We start from the raw sequence: 20,637 nt of genomic DNA on the forward strand, positions 1-20,637 counted from the left end.
CCCCTTCCCTTCACCAATATAAGAACATCAAAATTTCCTGCGGAAATGAGGAGCTTCCTTTCCATTTTTCATCTCGTTATTCTCTTCAAACCGTTCGCTCAAACAAATCATGTCTTCTTCCGACCTCGACATTTCGTCTCGCAGACAAGATAATCTTACAAACGCGGATTTAATAAGAATAATTGGGAAAACCGTTCTCAAGCACTTCAAAAATTCGAAATTATACTCTGCTCTCTCGAACATTGGAAGAGGTAGGAGCTCGATCTGTAGTCGGAGCGCTTTCAAAGTACCACGAGCTGTGTATAGGATAGAGGAAGAAGAAGAAATGTCAAGATCAAGGCAGGAAGGAAGGGGAACTTGGGGACTAAATCTCGTTGGCATGTTTCTTGCTAAGTTTAAATTCTGGGGAGAGGATGGAGGGGTAGATATGGAGGAGGACACGGAGCTCCACGATGGTGATGAGCTGAGTGAGGATGACATGAGTGAACAAGAAGGGCAGGGGTTCAGCTGTGATGAATACTGTCGCGTCATCACACCGACAATCCATCTGAATCGACTGGCAAACGCATACCATTATGTTCCCCCTATCTCCAACGATAGGAACCTGGCCTAGTCACTCGAATAGAACGGACTTCACTATTTTCTTATCCAGATACTCGCTGACTTTTCAACCCGTGAAGATCACAAAAGAGGATAAAATCGCGTACCGGATCAAAAGGAATAGATGTTGGCTTGAGTCATGATATTATTTCTCTATCCTTTCGCAGCTCCACACTTAAACAATGCTATGTCACCATCCTCAATGACGTAGTCCTTGCCCTTCGTCAAGATCTTCCCTTTCGCCTTGACCTCTGCTTCGTCGCCTAGCTCCTTGAGAACTGCGAAGTTGTATATGATGGCTTGAATGAAAGTTTTCTCGAAATCACCATGAATGACACCTGCAGCCTGTGGCGCCTTGGTACCATTTCTGATCGTCCATTGTCGGACTTCGTCTGTGCCGGTTGTGAAGAAGCTGCCCAAGTTAAGGACTTTTCGCATCGTGGTGATGATCTTGGGTAAAGCCGAGTCGACACCGAGGGTCTTGAGCTCAGCGGCTACTTCTTCTTCGGTCTCAAATCGAGTAAGACGCTCCTCGAGGCAAATGGAAATTGGCAGGATAGGGTCTCCAGCAGCGTTCTCCTTGATCCATTCCATGACCTTTCCGAGATGCTTGTTCTTCTTTCGGATATAGTCCTTCTCGCTCAAGTTTATAAGGTAGACAACAGGTTTGGCGGTTAGTAGGAAGAGAGGGTTGATGAACTCGACCTGGAAATTTTGTCAGTGACTGTTATGAATTATATAATCCAGAACAGATATGTAATTTCAGAATAGATCAGAACGGGTTTCGTATCTCATAATGCTCTCTGCGTTTATAGTGAGGCATTCGACGAGCTGGGATTATCAGGCCTCTTGGCCTTTTGTCATCATAAAAGGGTGTCGTAGGAATAAGAGAGAAGATCGTGTACATACCTCCTTTGCTGACCAGTCTCCTTTCCGGACGTCACCACCTCCTTGTAGCAGAGCCAAGACCTTTTCGACACAAGCTTCTTCCTCCTTAAGCTTCTTCATCTCGAGACTTTGACCACCTCTCCGAGTCAGCTTCTTCAAGTTTTCAAGAGCCTTCTCGGTGAACTCGATGTCCTTGATTCGTAACTCTTCACTGATGATGGTCAAATCTCGGACAGGGTCGACATCTCCCTCAATATGAATGATCTCTGCATCATCGAAGCAACGCACGACTTGAAAAATGGCATCGACAGCACGGATATGTGACAAGAAGGCGTTTCCCAGACCAGCACCAGTCGAAGCGCCTCGGGTCAAGCCAGCAATATCGTAGATGGTAAGATGGGCGGGGACTCTGGATTTTGGTTGGTACTTTTCGCAAAGCCAGTCGTATCTCTCGTCAGGTACGATGACTCGGGATTCTTCAGGGTCAATAGTCGCGAAGGGGAAGTTCTGAGCTTGTCAGCAACATCCAATAGGAGATAGAGAATTTCCTTACGGCAGGGTTTCCAAGGTGACATTTGGTGATAGCTTGGAAGAGTGTGGATTTCCCCACGTTGGCAAGACCGACCTGAAAATTGTAAGTATTTGGCAGAGATTAACAGCAGAGCAGCATACAATTCCACTCTTCAAATTATTACCAGGCCTGCCCAGCAGGATCTTCTCCTCCTTTGCCGCTTTCTTGGGGGGCATCTTCTTTGCGTATGTTCGACTGGTTGCGAGGAAGGCCGTGCAACTAAACAGGCCTTGATTGTTGGTCGCAGTTCTTGCCGCTGACCGTTGAAATGGGGTTGAAAGAGAAGAGAAGAGGCGCTGAGCACCGAAGGTAGACGTCGTGACGGTGGGCAACAGCCTTGTGCGTTTGAGGGTGGTGTAAACCTCTCCCTGCGCAGTTTTGTGCGACGAATGAAATTCGCTGGACGATTTTGCAGCTGGAGGTGCGATGTGCAGACTGTCACGTGAGATCGGCACTAAATGCGCCGAGATTCCTGAGGATATGACTTCACAGGGGGGCATTCAGACGAAGAAGCAATACAGTCTCATTTAAACCTGACACTTTCCCCAAGCTGCAGACGACCACAACCCACCAATTTGACCTTGATACACTGCAACTCCCCAAGATGTCGTCGAAGAAGAGCTCGAGAAAGTCATCGAGTGGGAACCACCGATCGACGCTCAGTTTACAGAAAACCGAAATTATCATCAATGTTTATGATCTGCTACCGGTACGTTTCCCTGAGTTGTCTTTGCGCTTTATACTCTAGAGTGGGGATCATTTTGTGTGGGTAATGATCGAAATGCTGATAAGAATTCTACCCCTTAGCCAGGACGACTTGCCAATATCCTGTGGACTGTTGGGACCTCCCTTCTCCATTCCGGAGTCGTCATAAACAATAGGGAGTACGCATACGGGGGACATGATAGGAGGGCTATGACAGGAGTCTATTTCACGCCGCCAAAGACAGTACCACCAGGCGGCACGTTCAAATGCGAGATTCTCCACGGTTTCACAATCCGACCAGCAGCCGAAATTGAAGCTATTATCAAAGAAGCTTCCGATGTGTTCCAAGGAACCTCATACAACCTCCTCACGAAGAATTGCAATCACTTCACAGCATATCTGTGCGAGAAGCTTACCGGCAGACCTGGACCTGGTTGGTTGAATAGGGCAGCATCTATAGGTGTTGCATTGCCATGCGTTGTTCCTAAGGAATGGATTGCACCTCCGGACTTTGAAACCGCAGAAGGTGAATTGCTCGATGACGAGGATTCCCATGAGCACACGAGGATGTTGGGCAATACGGACTCAAGCCAGAGACGAAGTATGGATGACTGTAGAGATTTCGACCACGAACTCGATTGGGATAGTGAAGAGGAGCGAAGGCAGGGAGGGAACGGAAAAGGGAAAGGCAAGGCTCCTGTCAGAGATACTTCCGGAAGGGTTGTGCCACCAGCAGATAGGGCACCAATTGCTTCGAAGAAGGGCCGAGCATCTCGCGATTGTCCTCATTGAGCATTCTGATGTTAGCAGCATTGTTGGCGTGACGGAGAGCTTTTCGCATTTTGATTTTACAGGCGTTGGTCTTAAGATGATACCACCAAATCGGACTCTGATTATTGTACAAGTTTCTATATGCAGTGCACAACCCGCGAACTCCACAACATGACATCTAACCCAGACGCCTTGGTTTCTTGCTCCTCGTGCCACCAAACTTCAACCTCGTAGCGTCTGAAACCTTCACAATCTTTCCTCTCAGTGCTGCACCTTCCAGACCAAGCAGTGCTCTCGTCACAGCTTCTCTTCCAGCCCCAAATCCTCGCAAAAACACCTCTAGTTGCTCAATATCCTTGATATGACCTCTATTCTTCAGTATACCCATTACATAAGACGCCAATTGGAAAGCAGAATCATAATGCTTCCTCGCAGAGTGCCGAAAAGCCAAATTGCCACAAGCCACCGACATCAGAACTGTGCGATTATTCGAAACGTTCCCATTCAAAGGATTCTTGTAGCCAGGGGGACGGACGACTGTGATATGGCAGTTGTGTCTCGTGGCGTAGATGTGTAGTTGATGCGCCCTCTCCCTGAAATCCTCTTCTCCTGGGATGAGATTTCCGTCATAACTTCCATCTGAAGATAGGGAACCAAGGCTATCTAGCAAAGTGCCACGTCTACGAGATTGTTGTGCGTATCGACTCTCTTGGTTTTGGTCGATCATGTTAGAAATGCCAGAGAAGGTTTTCGCCAATTCCCCCATGCCTCCTGAGGTTGCCTTCGGGTTGAGAGATGGCGATGGAGGAGGAGGCTTTGCGGATTGTACTCGAGGAATCGAGGAGAAGTAGACGGGTCGAGATGAGGGGGCTGCCGATCGGGGTTCTGAGGGTGGTGGTCTGGTGTCATGCCCTTCTGCTTTCCTCGTTGTACTTGAGAAGGGTCGCAGACATCGTAATGGCAGTCTGCAGGTGGGTACCAGCTCAGAGATGAGCAATTGAGGCGGTTGTGCCAGCAGGCGCCTTGAAGCTGCTCTACTCATGGCTTTCTTGATGTCGAGTCCACACTCAGATGTTGTCGAGCCGGAGACGAAGAAAGTTGATGCCAAGGCCGGATCGGAAAAACATTCTAATCCCTGCATCTCGGCGAAAATGTCAAGAACGCCGCTGTCCTCCATTTTCTCTGCCATCAAATTTCCTGTTGTTCTTTTCTCTCTTCCTCAGTTGACCTGCTCTGCAACGGCTTTGGGTCAACTTTATGACAATCGCTATGAACGGTCTACGACATGCGGCGACAAGAGCGCCATCAAATGGACAGTTATTATCAGTCGTGAGACCTTCTACTGGCAGATCTGTAGTCTGCAGACGAATACTGCTGCAGACTCAAAGCTCGAATCTACACTCATTTTCATTTAATTTGTCGAGATTGGAAGTCTCAGGATATCCCAAGCCATTACGATCGAGGTTCCTACCAGACGAAATCCGAATAGGACTCGGACCAACCTCTTCAGCAAGAAGTTTTCATCATGGCGCGCGACTGAGGCAAGCAAAGGAGAAGGCTGCGACTAAAGAAGAGCCCGTGGCAGACGAAGTTGAGAAGAAGACTTCTAGTGAGAGCACAGAATCGGCAACCGGCGAAGAGAAGGCCAAAGAGGAAGCCAAAGAGGAGACCGAGGGTGAAGGAGAGGGTGAGGGCAAGACCAAAGAAGAGAAAGAAGCTCCTCCACCACCACCGCCGCACGGAGACAAATCACCATGGCAAGTCTTCACGGAAACTCTGCAGACTGAATTCAAGGCGTCTAAGGAGTGGAACGAATCAACCAAGGCTTTGGCTGCTGGTGCCCAACAATTCACTGAGAACGAATCTGTACGCCGAGCTCGACAAGCATACGAGTCAACAACCGGAGCAGTTTCATCTACAACTGCGAATGTGCTAAAGACTACAGCTGGTGCTGTTGGAAAGGGTGCTGCCTGGACTTGGGAGACTCCTGTTGTTAAAGGCGTGCGAACAACGGTCAACGCAACTGCCAGCGTGATTGAAAAAGGGACGCGACCGATTCGAGAAACAGAAGCATATAAGAATGTCAAAAATGTTATCGATGATGGAAGCAGTTCGAGATATGGCGGATGGGTTGAGAAAGAGGAGAGACGGAAGGCAAGAGAATTAAGAGAGGCGCAGGAGGCCAAGAAGGCTGGACTCACAGGCAAAAGAGTCGAGGTCCTGACAGAAGATCCTGAGTGAGTTCTCTTCCCCTATTTGCCGTGAATGTCTACTTACAGTGGTAGGGCCGGAACAAATGTCACTCTCCACAAGGATGCTGCATGGAAAGAATCATGGCGAGACTTCCGCGACTCCAACAGGCTCATGCAATCCCTTTTCTCCATGAAATCCGCCTACAACGAATCTGAGAACCCTCTTATTTCAACCGCGCGAAGTATCTCCGACCGAGTAGCTGGTTTCTTTGCAGAGAACGAGACAGCCATGGTCATCAAGAAATTCAGAGAAATGGATCCAAGCTTCCAAATGGAGCCATTCCTACGAGATATGCGGGAATACATCTTGCCAGAAGTTCTTGACGCTTATGTTAAAGGCGATACCGAGACGTTGAAGCTATGGCTCTCTGCGGCTCAGTTCCAAGTTTATGATGCTCTAACAAAGCAATATACGACCGCAGGCCTGAAGTCAGATGGGCGAATCCTCGATATTCGAAATGTGGAAGTTTTGCAAGCACGTATTCTTGACCCAGGAGATATTCCCGTCTTCATCGTCACCTGCAGAACTCAGGAGGTGCATGTATACCGGAACGCGAAGACGAACGAGCTCGCTGCAGGCATGGAGGATAAAGTCCAGCAAGTCACATACGCCATTGGCGTAACTAGAGTTGCGGAAGATGTCAATAACCCCGAAACAAGAGGATGGAGACTGATTGAGCTGCAAAAGAGTGGCAGAGATTATATTTGATCAGATCCCGCACATCTCCTCCCATACGAGAATTTCTTCAGTTTGCTGCTTAGCGATGAAAATTGGGTGACGGATGTTATCAACTGCATTGTATGTGTATGCGGCGTCTGGCGTTGCGGCTAGTGAGCTGCTTGATTCGGGATGAAAATGCTTCTGGAAAATGAAAGAAGGTCTTGAGGGACCTCCAACACCACTCTTCGTATGAGAATAGTTATACCCGCTTCGGATGGGAGGCGGATGTATGTATATTAATATGTGTAAATTTGAACAGGGCAGCCTGCGTTGGTGGATTGGCTACACATCATGGTCTTTCCCCAGACCTGTCAAGTAACTCTCGATTCCTCCTGTTTTACATTCTGCGAGGCTTTGAAGTCCTCGCCATCGAGGTTTCCGCTGTTGTCAATCACATAGTTGTTCTTATATGCTGATGATTTCTACCTTTAATTATTTGATCGGGAAGTCTGAATGTCTAGGTCTAACCCTTTACTTGCGTTGCGTATCCACTGAGTCTGCTACACTTGTTCTCGGAAAATAGTCCGTCCTTCACAATCGAAACACCACCATTGCATTTCGCCAAAAGTTCAGCCTTATATCCCACTTTTCATTGAAGTCTATTTTATTACGTACAAAGTCTGCAGATCAAACCCTATCAACTTTATTAGTAAGGACTTAAACCAAGGGCGGTTTCAAGCACATATCATTACAATAACTATCCCAAGGCGCGTAGTTGAGATTGGAGATGCAGATGATTGACACACAAGGACTTTCGTAGGGGTTACGGCAGGTTGTGTTGATATCTGGGGGGCTGTTGCCGGGGGCATGGTGGTTATGGTATGGGATCTTAAGATCTGACTTCCACTGGCGGTTGTGGGGGTCGGAGACGACGGAGATGCATCTGAAGTAGTAGGCGATGGCGCAACTAGGGCTTTACTGGACGTTATGGTTTTTATACTTGTCGTTGGGACAACCATGTTGGGGTATCCTGCCGCAGAGCAGTATCCAGTGTAGATTCCTGAAGCAGTCTGGAGATCCAGGGCTATTGTGCCAGCTGGGGCACAATTACGCTTGATGCAGTCCCCAATCCAAGAGTATGCGATTGGCTGAAGGTCCGGTCGACAGTAACAATGTTCTTGTACAGCCCCACAGCCAGTAGGACAACCTTCAGCACGTCCAATCTTGTCAGTGTAGTCGAAGAAACAAGTTTGTGCGTATGGCCGTTGGTTGCCCTACCCGTCGAATGTTCCGATTGACGGTGCAGGGTTGCCATCTGCCCAGGTGGAAGAGGAGAACAGTAGGAGGATAAATATGTGTATATCCTGGAAAGCGGCTGCTGGATTTCTGCTCTTAGAAAACATGATTTGCAGGTCCTGGGAGCTCGTTAAATTTTCCACGAGATGCGGACACCGTCGATACAAATCCACAGGTGCGAGGCTCGGGGAACAAAAGAAAGTATTTTTTAAGCCACTATGAACAATTTCGGGAAGAATATTGAACCTATCGGGCGTTGCCTGCATTGAGGGCATCGAGCTGCCACAATATATCTTCTCAGGAAACTGTAGGCGCCTAGTGGAATACCTCACTACATCATGAAGATAATAATTGAGAAGAGGCGTCATCTCAATAATCGTGACGGAATAAAGATGGAAATAGTATGTAGATGGGACAAAAGAAATTGGAATACCCAATTTCCTGGTTGAGGTTGGTCTGGACTGACGAGCCTTCAGGAATTCCCCAGATCACGGTATCCGCCCAGCCTATCCAAAGCGGTCAGAACGCTCACCGATGTCCCATCTCTCATTGCCACAGCTCCTTCCCCCGGCTGTGGTGGAACTTGTGACGAGATAGAAAGATGCTACCTTTCATGTGCCTTAAGTACAGGCTATCAAGTCAATACCTGCCTCTGCAATCTTCTATCGTGGCCAACGACGTGGGACCCAGTGTTCGCAGCCCACCGAGCGATCCTCACTTGCAGCTTGGTATTGGGATGTGTGCCCATCGAAAATGGATTCCCAGCTGGGACAGATGGGGATCACAGAGTGGCAGAACCCGTTCCAAAACAGTGCATGATTGGGCGGTACGAACTCCTGATATTACCACGACACTGACCGGATATGATTGCTACTAGTCATCTCTGTGCTCTGGGATAGCAGCAGCCAGAATAGGTCTTGTTCCAAGCTCAAATACTGGAGTAGAGACCGCTGTCAGTGCTGTAAAGAGTCTCCTGGTGAAGATACTAGTCCCTGTGTGTCTCTGTGCTCTTGGATTAACGTTGTTCACCGTTTATGGACCATGTCGCCGAGAGGAAAGCCAACCCCGTCAACCAAATCGCCAGGCTGAGGGACAGACGGCCAATCTCCTCCACTTCATCAATATGCCCGACTAACAGCAACCTCTTCCAAACAACGCAATGGTCAACGAGATCCAGAGAGTGAACAACTCAGTGGCTGAACTACGAGCCACTGTTGTAAATACTCTGGTGAGATTGGATCAACAGCCCGCTGGGCAGGGTCCGGGGCAGCATTATCAGCAGGGAGATGGTCTGAGAGAGGCTCTGTGGGAGCAGTTTTCGTGTCCGATTTGCTTCGAGATTCATCACCTCGTGGCGGTCATCAATGACGTGGCGTATCAGGGAGGTGGTTGCTGTAAGACTGTATTCCATTCTCCAAGGCACTTGCTGACGAGGAAGCAGTGCACGCATTCTGCTGTATAAATCCATTATTCCAGTCCTGCCGCTCTTGCTTTGGAATCCTGAACTATACTGACTGTGTTCGAAGTTGGCTGTGCTGTGATATTAGTTCGTAACAACCTGCATCCTGTCAGATGCCCAGAGGATAGAGGTATCTTACGAAACTTCAACGAGCATCGACTCCTAAGCGTGACATGTGAGGAGTATCTTGACGGATCCCCCCCGATGAGAAGAGGGATGATGATTCTCTGGCAGCCATTGATTTGATTTATGTCCCCGGTCAGAGAGTAAGTCCTGAACCCGACGTCAGAAGGGTGCTGTCTCACGAATATGTGAAGATCCTTTAGTCGTGAACCAAGATCTTACATCCCCGCGAGGGTGCTTTGGGTGGAGAGATATGGAGGTGTGCCCGTAAGGTAGAATCCTAGCCTCGGGGTACAACCTTTTCTTTAATACGGGGTATATCCTCAACTTCGAGTAGGGTTTCAATGAAGTATGTACATGCAGGACGGAGAAAGGCGCAAAGGAGAAGTTGAAGAAGTAGATTATGAGCAGGCATTTCCCGAATAGGATTGGCGGGTTTTGTGGCGGCACGTGCGCCATTGGTAGACAACCCTGCCCGTCGATTTCAAGATTTTTCATCACTCCCGCCATGCCAATGTCAATGTATTGTGCCAAATATGTTTTTGATTATATGAATTGTAAATTGGTCATCCTGTTTTATCATCCAAATGCTTTCCCCCATCTAACATCCGCAAGTGCTAGATTCATTCCATCCGTTCTTGTTTTGCTGTCATTGGCCATGTTCTATCAGCGCCCTCGTGCTTTTTCTCTGAAAACGAGGCTTCCAACTTCATCTCAGCTTCTACGTTCTTCATGCATTGTCGCTTGAGCCAGCACATATTAATGACAGTCTTTATCACAACTCCGGACTTCGTCCCAGACAACCCTTCCTATCAGGTACCGGCCGCTGGAGAAGGAAGACCAGGAGATCCGAATCCTGGTCCTGCAACGTGGAGCTGACCGCTCATCCCCTCTCCACTGCAAGCTCGAACATATACCACTGTCATATGCCACGTTCTCAGCTATAACCCACGTCTGGAGGCAGCAAGAGGAGAACAGAGTACATGTGGACATTAAGTACTCAAGCAAGGATCCTGTCACAACAAGATACGGATCGAGGGCTTGAATACCACCATCGGAGAGAATCTAGGTCAAGCATTGATCAATCTCCGAAAGGATGAGGAGGACCTGAGGTTGTCGGCGGATGCCATATGTATCACCCAACAAGACGATGTCGAAAAGTCGTGGCAGGTGGAGTTAATGGGAGACATCTTCAATACCGCTCTGCTCACTTATGTATGGCTTAGACCCACGCCTGGAGATCACGACGAAAGTCCTGCACAAGCTCTGGACATGATACTCGAGATCGGAAAATCGTGCAAAGGACACCAAGTCGTGGGCTACGTATGGCCAGACAATGGGTTACTCTCTATTAGCACGTTTATTCCGGAGAAATAAGGAGGACTTGAGTTGAGAGGCGGAAAAATGCTATCGAGTACAAGAAAACAACCTTCATGGAATTGGCGAGAACCGAGCGTCCCGTTCAATTCTACAATCGGCTTCAGAGTCTGTCACAGTCCCGTTGGTGGTGAAAAGTCTGGGTACTTCAAGAATATGCTCTAGCTCGGGACGTGACATTCCATTATGGAGACAAGCATGTCGGAGGAGACATATTGTTTCATACCGTAATGCCTGCCCTGGGAATGCGGGGATATGGTGTGAGGCTGGCCACAGCGTCTCGAAGGATATGCAGACATACACGAGAGTCGCTGTCCAGAATGTTGACTCCAAGATGGCAACGGCCATGTGCTTGAGATTATGGAACCAAATTCCGACACTGATGAGTTTGATGTTCATAACTCTATCTCCCAGACTCTGGACGATGTTTTTATTCGACGGACCCACGGGATAAGGTGTTTGCATTGTTAGGACTTGCTTACAACAAGATGTCTCTCGAAGCTGACTATCAAAAGAGTGTTGTACAAGTCTATGTAGACAATGCCCTTGCTTTTTTGGCCGGTGGCGATGTTTTAATCTTGTCCGTTCCTCGGCCTATTTCGTCCAGAATAAACCTCTCATCTTGGGTCCTGGATTGGGCAGCTATTCCTAATCTTGCGCTCACCTGGAACAGATTCAGATCGTCGAACAATACAATGCTTCGCACTGAGACCCATGGCTATAGTGGTGGTCTCAGAACCATATTGAGCTTGGAAGGCACGAAATTATGCTCAGTCTCCAAGGCCAGTGTGGGATACTAGGAGCGTTTTGGGACAGCAACAATTCTTGACCAAATATCCACTACCAGAGAGGTTGAAGAGGTAAAGAAGCAGATAAAGCTTCATATTGAAACTACGAAAGAGCTTGTGGGAGTCATTGATTCTAGAACCACGGGCATTTTCAATATCGATTCCTTTTCAGACTTTCAGATCAACTGTCGTTCACGAGCTTGGGTTAGCAAGTTTCTCACAGCCATTCATGACCAAGGAACCTCAGGGGATTTAGAATGGCAAAAGGTTCTTGATGTCGTCCTTTTGGGATGGAAAACGGACCTCAATGAATATGAAAATCACACAGATTTGTGCAACCGGGTATCACCCACGGAGGGCTTACTTAAGCGTTCCACCTGGCTGACAAAAGTTGGCTATTTACTTCCAATTGTGGCCGATTTGGCTATGCTCCAGACACATCTCGGGAAGGAGATCAAATTGTCATCTTTGACGATGTGTCGGCCCCACTCGTCATCAGAGAAATCAAGCCAGGTTATTTTAACTATTTTTGGGCCAGTTTATGTTTACGGTGTGATGGACAGCGAATTCATTCGGGATAGAAATCCTCCAGCTGAGACATTTCTCTTGGTCTAAGAGAGCTTCTCCACCCATATATGGTCGCAGATGCGATACGAAGTTTCCAAGCGAGGATGCAGAGCTGCAAGGAAGCAAATGTGTGTATAACTCTGCAAATCTCCAAGTGAAATAGCCGGAGCCACGGGCATCATGACTCAGTCTGATATTCAGTACAGTTGCAGGTACCTTGAGCAGAGACAACTCCGCTGGGAAAGGTTGACCTGTACAAATCCAGTTTTTATTGGTCTTTCTATTTTGGCCCAGCCTTGGAAATGCAGAATTTAGCACCTCCTCCTCTTGGAGTAGTCCTATTGGTCCAAGATCGACCTTTCTCGGTCACAAGTTGCATGAAGCTCATGGGCCAACGAATGTTCCAGAGAACATTTCCTAGAAGAAGTACAGACAAATCGGAATCATCTTCAATTGGGCAAACCTAATTATTGCTGTTCATAGCCCCCAATCCGACGTTGCGTCTCTTTGGAGCCTAGCGAACGAAGCTGCAGCTCAGCTTCTGAAGCCTCGTCTGCAGGAAGCCTGGAAAGAATTACAAATGTGCCCAGTGACCGAGCAGAGGCCAATCATAACCTCCTTCGGGGTCTTTTGCAAGGGTCCGGATATTTTGCCCGGGGACTGAGTGGCGGGGCTGCGGGGAAAATGGGTTGAAAAAATGCCAACACAACCAAGATCACTGGGTCAAACGTGCATGTTAACGGCCTCAAAGCTGGGGATTTTAAGTATGTAAGTAACGCGGCCCATTTCCGTGGGCAATACCCACTTCACTCATGTTCCGCTAAGATGAAGTTCAGCTGCTCACGACAGCTTCTGATATCCACTGCCTTCATCGTTGCTCAGTGGTGCCAGTCGGCCACTACAACAGCTACATGTTACCTTCCAAATGGACAAATCGCATACGATAATATACCATGCTCCGACTCGCTGCCTTCTACTTGCTGTTCATCCGATGGCGCTTGCCTTTCGAATGGCCTCTGCTTCCATCCAACCAATATATTTGCTCGCAGCAGCTGTACTGATCAGTCTTGGAACGCCGGTGTCTGTACAAGCTTTTGCAAAAACGGCAAGACCTTCCCGTTCCTTCTTTTGTATTCTGCAACTAATACGAGAGCAGTGCTTACTGGATCCTTTTGCCCGATTTTGCCTTGCGGGGACGACTTGTTCTGTTGTGGCCTAGGCCAGCCGGCGGACGCATGCTGTTCTGCTGGCGGTGGATTCTTTATCGGCTCAGGGACACTTTCGCTGTCCACCCAGACAGTTACGAGCACTCTTACAAAAGTTGCAGTTGGTGGAGTCTTCACGGCCACGACAACCACAACCTTCTCCACAACAGCCACATTCTCTTCCAACCAAGGATGCCCCACAGTAGGAGGTGTGGCTACAACCTGTGCCAATAACCAGCCCAACAACGCCGGATCTTCAGCCTCATGTCCCAACTGCTCAACAAGAGAAGCCGCAATCGGGGCTGGAATTGGAATTCCTCTCAGCGCTGCATTGCTGTGTTCCCTCATCCTGCTCTTCTGGCGAGGAAAACGCGATAAAGAAAATCATCCACTTGCGGCGGTTCCTCCTGCCATGGTTCCTCCTACAACCTCAAAGCCTACGATGATCCAGCCATATCCAGCGGCACCTCAATCTGCAACCGTCAGTAATGTACATGCTTCTGGTGGCAGCCAGACTCAACAATACCTCGGCCAACAACGAGAATACGCTGCATATACTCAAGTACGACCTCGGTCCGATCCTGTTGATCCTCAATTTTGGGAGGAACCAAATCAGAATCACAACCAGAATATTCCTCTGCGTGTAGTATCGACAGGTTCTGATCGTGGGAGGTATGAGGTTGGTGACCATGTAGGGCGCGGTGAGCCACCTACTTATCATCCAAGGACAGACTTGAGTTAGTTTTGGGTTCAGGGTGTGGCAAGACGGATATTCGATGCAAAGTTGGAAATGAGAGGCGGTTTTCCTCCAGATGAGATTTGCTGAGTATTTTATCTGGCCAAAGTGCCTTCAATTTGGTCACCTCTCAAGGAAGGGAATGGGATCTAACCAGACTGTGAGAACTTTCCCAGGAAAATGAATTGCATAAGTCATGAATTATATGCTCTTCCCTGCCAACGACAAGCGCCTAGGCTAAGCATAAAGAAAATCGGCTACCACTCATGGCTCACTTCTTCAACATCGCACCCCTTTCAGCTGGCAGCACTGCCCCTTCCTCGGGTTTATTCTTGCTCTTGAAGTCGTCGGACATCTGCTCGAAAGTCACCCACTCAACGCCTTCATGCTTGTTTATATGATCAATGATTCTTCGTACCTTCGTTAGCACACCTTTTGATTCGGAAAATTCAAACATACCTCTGATGCATCTTCAGCACATGCGGTCTCCCAGAAACATCAGGATGAATCGTCATCGGAAAACAAAACTCCTCGTAATTCTCATAAAAGTAGTCAAAATGGTCCATCCACAACTGCTCAACAACCTTCGGGTCGACCCACCCGTGGCTATTGGGTGCCGTTTTGATGAACATCATGGGAGGGAGATCATCGATATACCAAGAAGCGGGGATCTCAACAAGTCCAGTCGGCTTCCCCTTCATAAGAGGCTTCATCCACTCCTCCGCCTTCTTCCCATAATCGATTTTCGTCCACGAATCCCCGATTCTCAACCAATACATCTGCGCATCATCATGACTCATACTGTGATCATACTCAATTCCATAACTCAGCAGCAGCTCCGCACCCTCTTTACTTGTTTCCCACCACGGCGCAACGCTTCCTCTCGGTGGCTTGCCGCAGAAGTCCGTGAGCATGCGGTACGTCTTATCGAGGACATCGCGCTGCTGCTCCAATGTCATGTCGGCTGGGTTCTCGTGGGAGTAACCGTGGAGTCCGATTTCGTGGCCAGAGTCGCGGATCAAGGCACATTCGTCGGGGAAGGTCTCCAGGGAATGGCCAGGGATGAACCAGGTTGCTTTCATGTTGTTCTTTTCGAAGAGCTTGAGGAGCCGGCGTACGCCGATGGTGCCAGCGAACATGCCTGGACATTGTTGAGTGGGATGGTTTGGGGTGGAATAGGGAGAGTACCTCGACTTATGTCACTTGAGGAGTCCTCGCCGCCATAACTACCTAGCCAGCCGGCTACAGCGTCGATATCTACTCCATATCCAACAAGCACTCGCTTCTTGGCCATGCTGCTCAATGAGGTAATGAGATAATGAGGGGAGGAGTTGCAAGCAAGTCTACAAGCTGGAGAAATGAGAATGGTGAGCTGACTCTGCACGGTACCAACTGTGGGAAGAAGAAGAAGAAGAAGAAGAGATGGTATGTAGGGAACGTGAGGGGTAGCTTTTATTTAGCTCTTGTATCTTGAAAGCAGATCTCCGTGCTACATCATTCCCAGCAGTGGGGTAGCAATAGTGGGGAGTTCCAAATACAAACTTAAGTGGGTAACGAGATGTCGTCTCCGAAAGCGAAGATGATTGGTATCAATGTACCTGACCATGCTCAGATAAACGTCAAATTCCCACCCACTGCGTACTATTGAGCATCAAGAAATCCTTCCATCGATTTCTCCACGTGATCCAATCACATGCTGGGAGCGGGTCATTCTCAGCCCCGTTGCTAGTCCTGCCAGGATCCTTGGTTTTGGAGGAATAAGGTACGAAATACGAATAATTCAGGCGACGACTTTATGAGGCTTGCGCAGCTCTGAGCTCTCGTCTTACTTCTTCAACATCCTCACGACCCCTCAACCATATCCATACTCGCAGAGTCCACACCCCGCCAATGATCTGATACAGAGCAGCCCCCTACTCACCCGTGCACCGTTGCCCCTTCCAGCCGCTGCGACAATATCCGGGCAGGCTCTAGATACAGAATCCCAGGGCTCCGGCGTTGCAGGACTGACGCCTGCGCTGCAGTCGTTCATGCAGCGCGCGAATGTCGAATGAATGCAACCTCTAAATCCTTTTCTGTGTGCCTTCTTCAAGAGCGCTCTGCTATCGCAGTGTACTCCTGTCCACCACCATGTAAGCTCTCGGAGAAGCGCTTAACCTTGTGCCTCCATCAATTGGAGCTGACAATGGGTCCAGATTCTGCTCGTACCTACAACTGAAGTCCTCCTTACCTCCCGCGACCGCGAGTCCGGAGTCCTCTACGCAGATCTTGCGGGGTCTGAGGAGTTTCTGGGTAGCCATGTTCTGCGAGTACCAGCCCACAATGCTGCGACGGCGGGAGGGAAGGATGTTCCGAATATGCGAGAGAATAGGGGAAAGGCAAAACAGTATACGACCGTCAATGGCAGGACGGTAGTGGTTAAAGATGCCTATGTCTACAGCAACAAGGGTCTGTTCATTGGCTAGAAGGGGAGAGAGATGCTGACAGCGATTGCACAGGATTCAAGACACTCAACCAGGCACAACTTCTTGGGGACTCAATATGGTACCCGGATTCTCTGGAGCCACGCCAATGGCTCATTTACTACATTTCACGACCGTTATTGGGGATATACGAGGAGGTCAAGATCACACCCGCGCTGTTACCTACCTCCCTACCAAATGGCAGACCACCTTTACCACCACGAACAAGCTCCGTCCAGGACTCACCCACGGCTAGTAATGCTCTGCCGAAGAAGAAGGACATCAAAACTTTTAACGATTTATTGAATAATTTCCCAATGATTGCGAGGCAGATGCAGCCGGGGCTCGAACGGCTGTTTAAGGAGTTCAACACTGTGTTTGATAAGCCTCTACCGCCTCCGCCATCCGCTGAAGTCATACCGGATCCGGTTCCGGAAGGGCCCATAGCTAAGGCGATGAAGAAAGCGAGGTCAAATAGCACACATTCGGAGCCAAGCCTGAGATCTAATGGCCATGCGGAGCGGAACATTGAAGACTTCTATGCGGAGGACGACGAAGACGTTATGCGAGGTGCATTGGAAACTGCAGTAACGGCTGCTATTGATCTGTTTCAAATGGTTGACAAGCAGCAGCTCTCACTTCTTGGTGCCACGACAGACCTCACCGGACCGGTGGTAGAACGACTTATCGAGCGTTATGTGACTGAGCAAGTCCATGATGCCATTCTCTATCCCAGATTATGTGCTATGAAGCGGCCCGAGGACGTGGAGTTGGAATCGAAGATTAGGCAGATGGAATTCGTCGACATCTCGCAAGTAGGAATAATGATTCAAGGCGGCCAGAAAGGAAAGCATGAACTGACGTTGAGACTTGGTCGAGCTGTTGATGAATTCCGGAAACTCGGAGTTGCTGGAAGTCCTCAGCAGATGATGGATATTCTGCTTGTGGCTTTGAGGACTGTGACCTTACTCACTGATGTTCCGGCAGAGGTGATAAACAGGGAGCCTCCGTCGTCCGAGAAAGTCAGCCCAGTACTCACGATCAACGCCGATACCCTTGTATCTTTATTGCTGATCGTAGTCATTAGAGCACAAGTCCGGCACCTCCAGGCCCGTTTGTTGTATATGCGCCATTTCATCTTCATCGACGATGTTGAGAGCGGAGAAATGGGATATGCTCTGAGCACATTTGAGGCAGTCTTATCCTATCTCGCACGGGATTCTGGTGGCCTACGGAAAGCGAGTCGACGGAACAACAAGCTCTGGCAAGCCACGAAGAAAGGCGAAATCAAGGAGATGATGAGGATCATGGAGCCGGATAGGGAACAATCATCAGACGAAGATGGCGGGAGTCAGGAGGCTATCGCTGATGAGGTGATAGAGGAAGATGTTCCTTGGAGTGCTGTCAATGGGCATTCCAGGAGATCCTCCAAATCAAGCGCCAGAAGCGCCAGGTTCTCCCAAGCTTCAACACTTAATCATGTCTTTCCATTTCAGATCCAGCACCAAGACGAAGAAGAACGACTGCCACCCTTACGCCGACCGAAAAGTGTTACTATGGATACACGAAGTATGTCTAGTAGCTCCGAGATATCTTTCCGATCGAGGGCGACTACCATCGATTCGATGAGCAGTGGTATCGAAGGCGATACATCGATTATACGGCTATCACAGACCGAGGATTCTTTCGGAGAATCGGTGCCAATGATGGCGATACAGAATGAGCGTCCAGAGGCTCTTCGATACTTGCTGTCACTCCGTGCTTATTATCCACTGGAGGTCCTCCTGGAAGATACCAATAACGAAGGAACAACTCTACTTAGCGCTGCAGTTCAGCTTGGGCATACGGAGTTGATCGATATCATCCTGGATTTCATCTATCGAGCTGAGTCCGAGGCCATCGTGGTTGAATATCTTGCAAAGCAGGATGTTCGAGGAAGAAGCGTTGCTCATTACTTATTCAATGCGCCTGCACTGATTCCTCGAGTCGGACGGCTACTTCCCTGGCGGCAAAAAGACAGGAATGGGCAAACACCACTCTTTGCCCTTTGCCGATCGTACGATCATGGGAATTATCGAGCTATGGTTGAAGCAGCGCTTGTTGCTGCAGGCAATTCTCAAGGAGATAATGAGCCACTGCACCTGGATGATCATGTCGATTCAAAAGGCAACACACTTCTCCATATTGTCAACGATCCCCAAGTCGCGCTGAGGATCCTCCATCATTGCGATGCGGATGTCAATGCTACAAATGACAAGAAGTTCACAGCTTTGATGGTGGCTAGCAAATACGGAAGGCTAGAGATGGTCAGAGCACTGTTCGGAGACCGAAGGGTAGATCTCTTTGCCAAGGAGCTTCGAGGATTGACGGCTGTGGAGTTGGCCAAGGATGACGATGTTCGGAATCGAATCGATGATCTGATTCTATTTTCTGGTCAGCCAGGGAATGACGGACGGATAACGGCCGTGGTACGATCTTTCTTCGTTGAGGATGCCACTATTCGACTTGTGGTCAAATCCGGTGCTCCTTCCAACAACCAAAGCTTCACAGTGACAACTTGCAGACGATCTCTCACCGACTTCGAGCATCTCGCCCAGCTCTTGGCCCTTGAGAATCCAGCTTCATGGTTGCCAACAATATCTGGAATGCATTCCCCCTTTCAACTTCCATCCAAACCGTCTCGTGCAGTATTGCGAGACATCCAGGTCCGCCTGGATGGATTCTTGAAAATATTACTGGCACATTCAACCTTCTCAACCCATGAGATGTTGTGGGAGTTCTTCCTCGTGCCTGATATTCAAGCCGAACAGATGGAGGCCCGGAGCAAACTCAAAGCCCAAGCTAGAGTCGAGACAGTTAGAGACGAGTACGAGCCACTAACGGACCTGCGAGATGTAGAACAGTTTGTGAATCACGCAAGAGATCAGGTCCGAGGCGTCAACATGTCCATCAAGAGAGTTGCACGCACGGCTAATTTGGTGAAGATTTGCTACACCGGTAAGTCTCCTGCATCAGATCACAATGCAATGCACCCAGCTGACATCAACAGATCTCTACAATGCGTACATTCTAGCAACTCGCGCGATATCAACCCTGGAATGTTTACCCGGTACTCACATATCAGCTCTCCAAGCCTACGTGCAAACTCTCGCCCCTGCCTCCTCCTCACCATACGGCGTCTTCCACTCCACATGCCTCTCAATTCTCAGCACCGTCATCGCAATGCTCCTCTCACTCTCCCGCCCAACCTCCCTCATCCTCTCCATAAACGCCTCCCGCAAAGCCATCGAACGCTCCTACAACTCGCTCTCCCGCTCGACCCGCTGGCCTCTTGGCCTTTTGGACGAAACTCGCCAAAGATTGAACGAAGAGAAAGAAGAAAAAGTCAAGCGCACGAAAGAAGAAGCCGAGGAACTCGGCCGAGAACTGAGGTATACGCAGCAAGTTGTCGCAGGCGAGTTGGCAGGGTGGCAGGATCTGCATGAGAAGATGGGGCGCAAGGTGATCAGGGACTTGGCGAGGAGTATGTTGATTCGTGAGCGTGCAACATTGGAGGGCATGAAGAGAGCGATGAGGAAGCTGAGGGTTGTGCCTGTTATGAATCCGGTGCCTGCGACGACTATGGAACCCGAGGCGGCGGGCGAGGCTGAGGTGCTTATCGAGGCTGAAGCCGTTGTTGAGCCAGAGATTGAAGGGGAAGTTAATGGAGCGAATGAGATGAGCGGGGAGGGATCCTCTTCGCCGTAAGAGGATATTTAAGGAGGGATATATACACTGTACTGGATAGATGGACTTGATGGCGTCTGGCAGCGAAATTGAGGCTTGTGACGGACGGGCGAAACTTTTGATTCTTGAAATGAAGCAAGCGGGCGAGCGCTACTTCAGAATTATAAGCTTTTTGATGACCTACACCGTCATGTCTCTTGTTTTTGGTGTGTTTCTGTTCTGGTGGCAAGGGATACAAGCTGAGACTTGTGACAGGTGGCGAAGGTATGGCAAAAACATGACCATGATCGAGCAGATTCAGGGCCTGGCAGTCTCGAAAATTTACTATCCTGTCTTCTTCCCTGTCTCAAAGAGGGTCCTAATGCTCTTCATCAAAGCGGATGAAAGGACCTTAACTCCGCACTCACAGGTAACAACAAAGATCTAGTTATAGCAAGTATTGTCACCTCC

The 20,637-nt window shown here is 49.0% G+C and overlaps 9 protein-coding genes across 9 annotated transcripts; 6 read left to right on the plus strand and 3 right to left on the minus strand.

Moving 5' to 3' along the window:
• Nucleotides 1-22: 22 nt before the first annotated feature.
• Nucleotides 23-613, plus strand: K444DRAFT_660695 (uncharacterized protein; the record flags this gene model as incomplete). Its single annotated transcript, XM_024886499.1, has 1 exon — nucleotides 23-613. The coding sequence occupies exon 1, from the start codon at nucleotides 110-112 to the stop codon at nucleotides 611-613; it is 504 nt and encodes a 167-aa protein (XP_024740914.1). The 5' UTR covers nucleotides 23-109.
• K444DRAFT_583688 (uncharacterized protein) lies at nucleotides 494-2,440 on the minus strand. The gene is made up of 4 exons (XM_024877837.1): nucleotides 2,161-2,440; nucleotides 2,042-2,113; nucleotides 1,510-1,995; nucleotides 494-1,305 (listed from the first exon to the last, which is right to left on the minus strand). Exons 1-4 carry the CDS (start codon nucleotides 2,233-2,235, stop codon nucleotides 754-756), a joined length of 1,185 nt encoding a protein of 394 aa, XP_024740915.1. The 5' UTR covers nucleotides 2,236-2,440; the 3' UTR covers nucleotides 494-753.
• Nucleotides 2,441-2,663: 223 nt separating this feature from the next.
• Nucleotides 2,664-3,556, plus strand: K444DRAFT_521671 (DUF862-domain-containing protein; the record flags this gene model as incomplete). The annotated part of the gene is made up of 2 exons (XM_024874140.1): nucleotides 2,664-2,768; nucleotides 2,867-3,556. The coding sequence occupies 2 exons, from the start codon at nucleotides 2,664-2,666 to the stop codon at nucleotides 3,554-3,556; spliced, it is 795 nt and encodes a 264-aa protein (XP_024740916.1).
• A 78-nt stretch (nucleotides 3,557-3,634) lies between these two features.
• On the minus strand, nucleotides 3,635-4,603 carry K444DRAFT_311793 (translational machinery component). Its single transcript, XM_024871814.1, has one exon. The coding sequence runs from the start codon at nucleotides 4,575-4,577 to the stop codon at nucleotides 3,714-3,716; it is 864 nt and encodes a 287-aa protein (XP_024740917.1). The 5' UTR covers nucleotides 4,578-4,603; the 3' UTR covers nucleotides 3,635-3,713.
• A 201-nt stretch (nucleotides 4,604-4,804) lies between these two features.
• Nucleotides 4,805-6,496, plus strand: K444DRAFT_641108 (TIM44 subunit of mitochondria import inner membrane translocase; the record flags this gene model as incomplete). The annotated part of the gene is made up of 2 exons (XM_024884575.1): nucleotides 4,805-5,772; nucleotides 5,821-6,496. The coding sequence occupies 2 exons, from the start codon at nucleotides 4,805-4,807 to the stop codon at nucleotides 6,494-6,496; spliced, it is 1,644 nt and encodes a 547-aa protein (XP_024740918.1).
• Nucleotides 6,497-10,143: 3,647 nt separating this feature from the next.
• K444DRAFT_714454 (uncharacterized protein) lies at nucleotides 10,144-10,730 on the plus strand (the record flags this gene model as incomplete). The annotated part of the gene is made up of 2 exons (XM_024888327.1): nucleotides 10,144-10,305; nucleotides 10,353-10,730. Coding segments are annotated over 2 exons (513 nt in total), but the record flags the coding sequence as incomplete, so codon positions are not given.
• Nucleotides 10,731-12,640: 1,910 nt separating this feature from the next.
• K444DRAFT_311874 (uncharacterized protein) lies at nucleotides 12,641-14,204 on the plus strand. The gene is made up of 3 exons (XM_024871815.1): nucleotides 12,641-12,826; nucleotides 12,895-13,163; nucleotides 13,215-14,204. The coding sequence occupies exons 1-3, from the start codon at nucleotides 12,756-12,758 to the stop codon at nucleotides 14,003-14,005; spliced, it is 1,131 nt and encodes a 376-aa protein (XP_024740920.1). The 5' UTR covers nucleotides 12,641-12,755; the 3' UTR covers nucleotides 14,006-14,204.
• A 66-nt stretch (nucleotides 14,205-14,270) lies between these two features.
• Nucleotides 14,271-15,293, minus strand: K444DRAFT_626248 (glycoside hydrolase/deacetylase; the record flags this gene model as incomplete). The annotated part of the gene is made up of 3 exons (XM_024882623.1): nucleotides 14,271-14,409; nucleotides 14,459-15,140; nucleotides 15,188-15,293. The coding sequence occupies 3 exons, from the start codon at nucleotides 15,291-15,293 to the stop codon at nucleotides 14,271-14,273; spliced, it is 927 nt and encodes a 308-aa protein (XP_024740921.1).
• A 471-nt stretch (nucleotides 15,294-15,764) lies between these two features.
• Nucleotides 15,765-20,637, plus strand: K444DRAFT_555573 (uncharacterized protein). The gene is made up of 4 exons (XM_024876712.1): nucleotides 15,765-16,131; nucleotides 16,195-16,447; nucleotides 16,498-19,458; nucleotides 19,511-20,637. The coding sequence occupies exons 1-4, from the start codon at nucleotides 16,054-16,056 to the stop codon at nucleotides 20,206-20,208; spliced, it is 3,990 nt and encodes a 1,329-aa protein (XP_024740922.1). The 5' UTR covers nucleotides 15,765-16,053; the 3' UTR covers nucleotides 20,209-20,637.

Source organism: Hyaloscypha bicolor, assembly GCF_002865645.1.
Source record: "Hyaloscypha bicolor E unplaced genomic scaffold K444scaffold_44, whole genome shotgun sequence".
In the NCBI taxonomy this organism is placed as follows: Eukaryota; Fungi; Ascomycota; class Leotiomycetes; order Helotiales; family Hyaloscyphaceae; genus Hyaloscypha; species Hyaloscypha bicolor.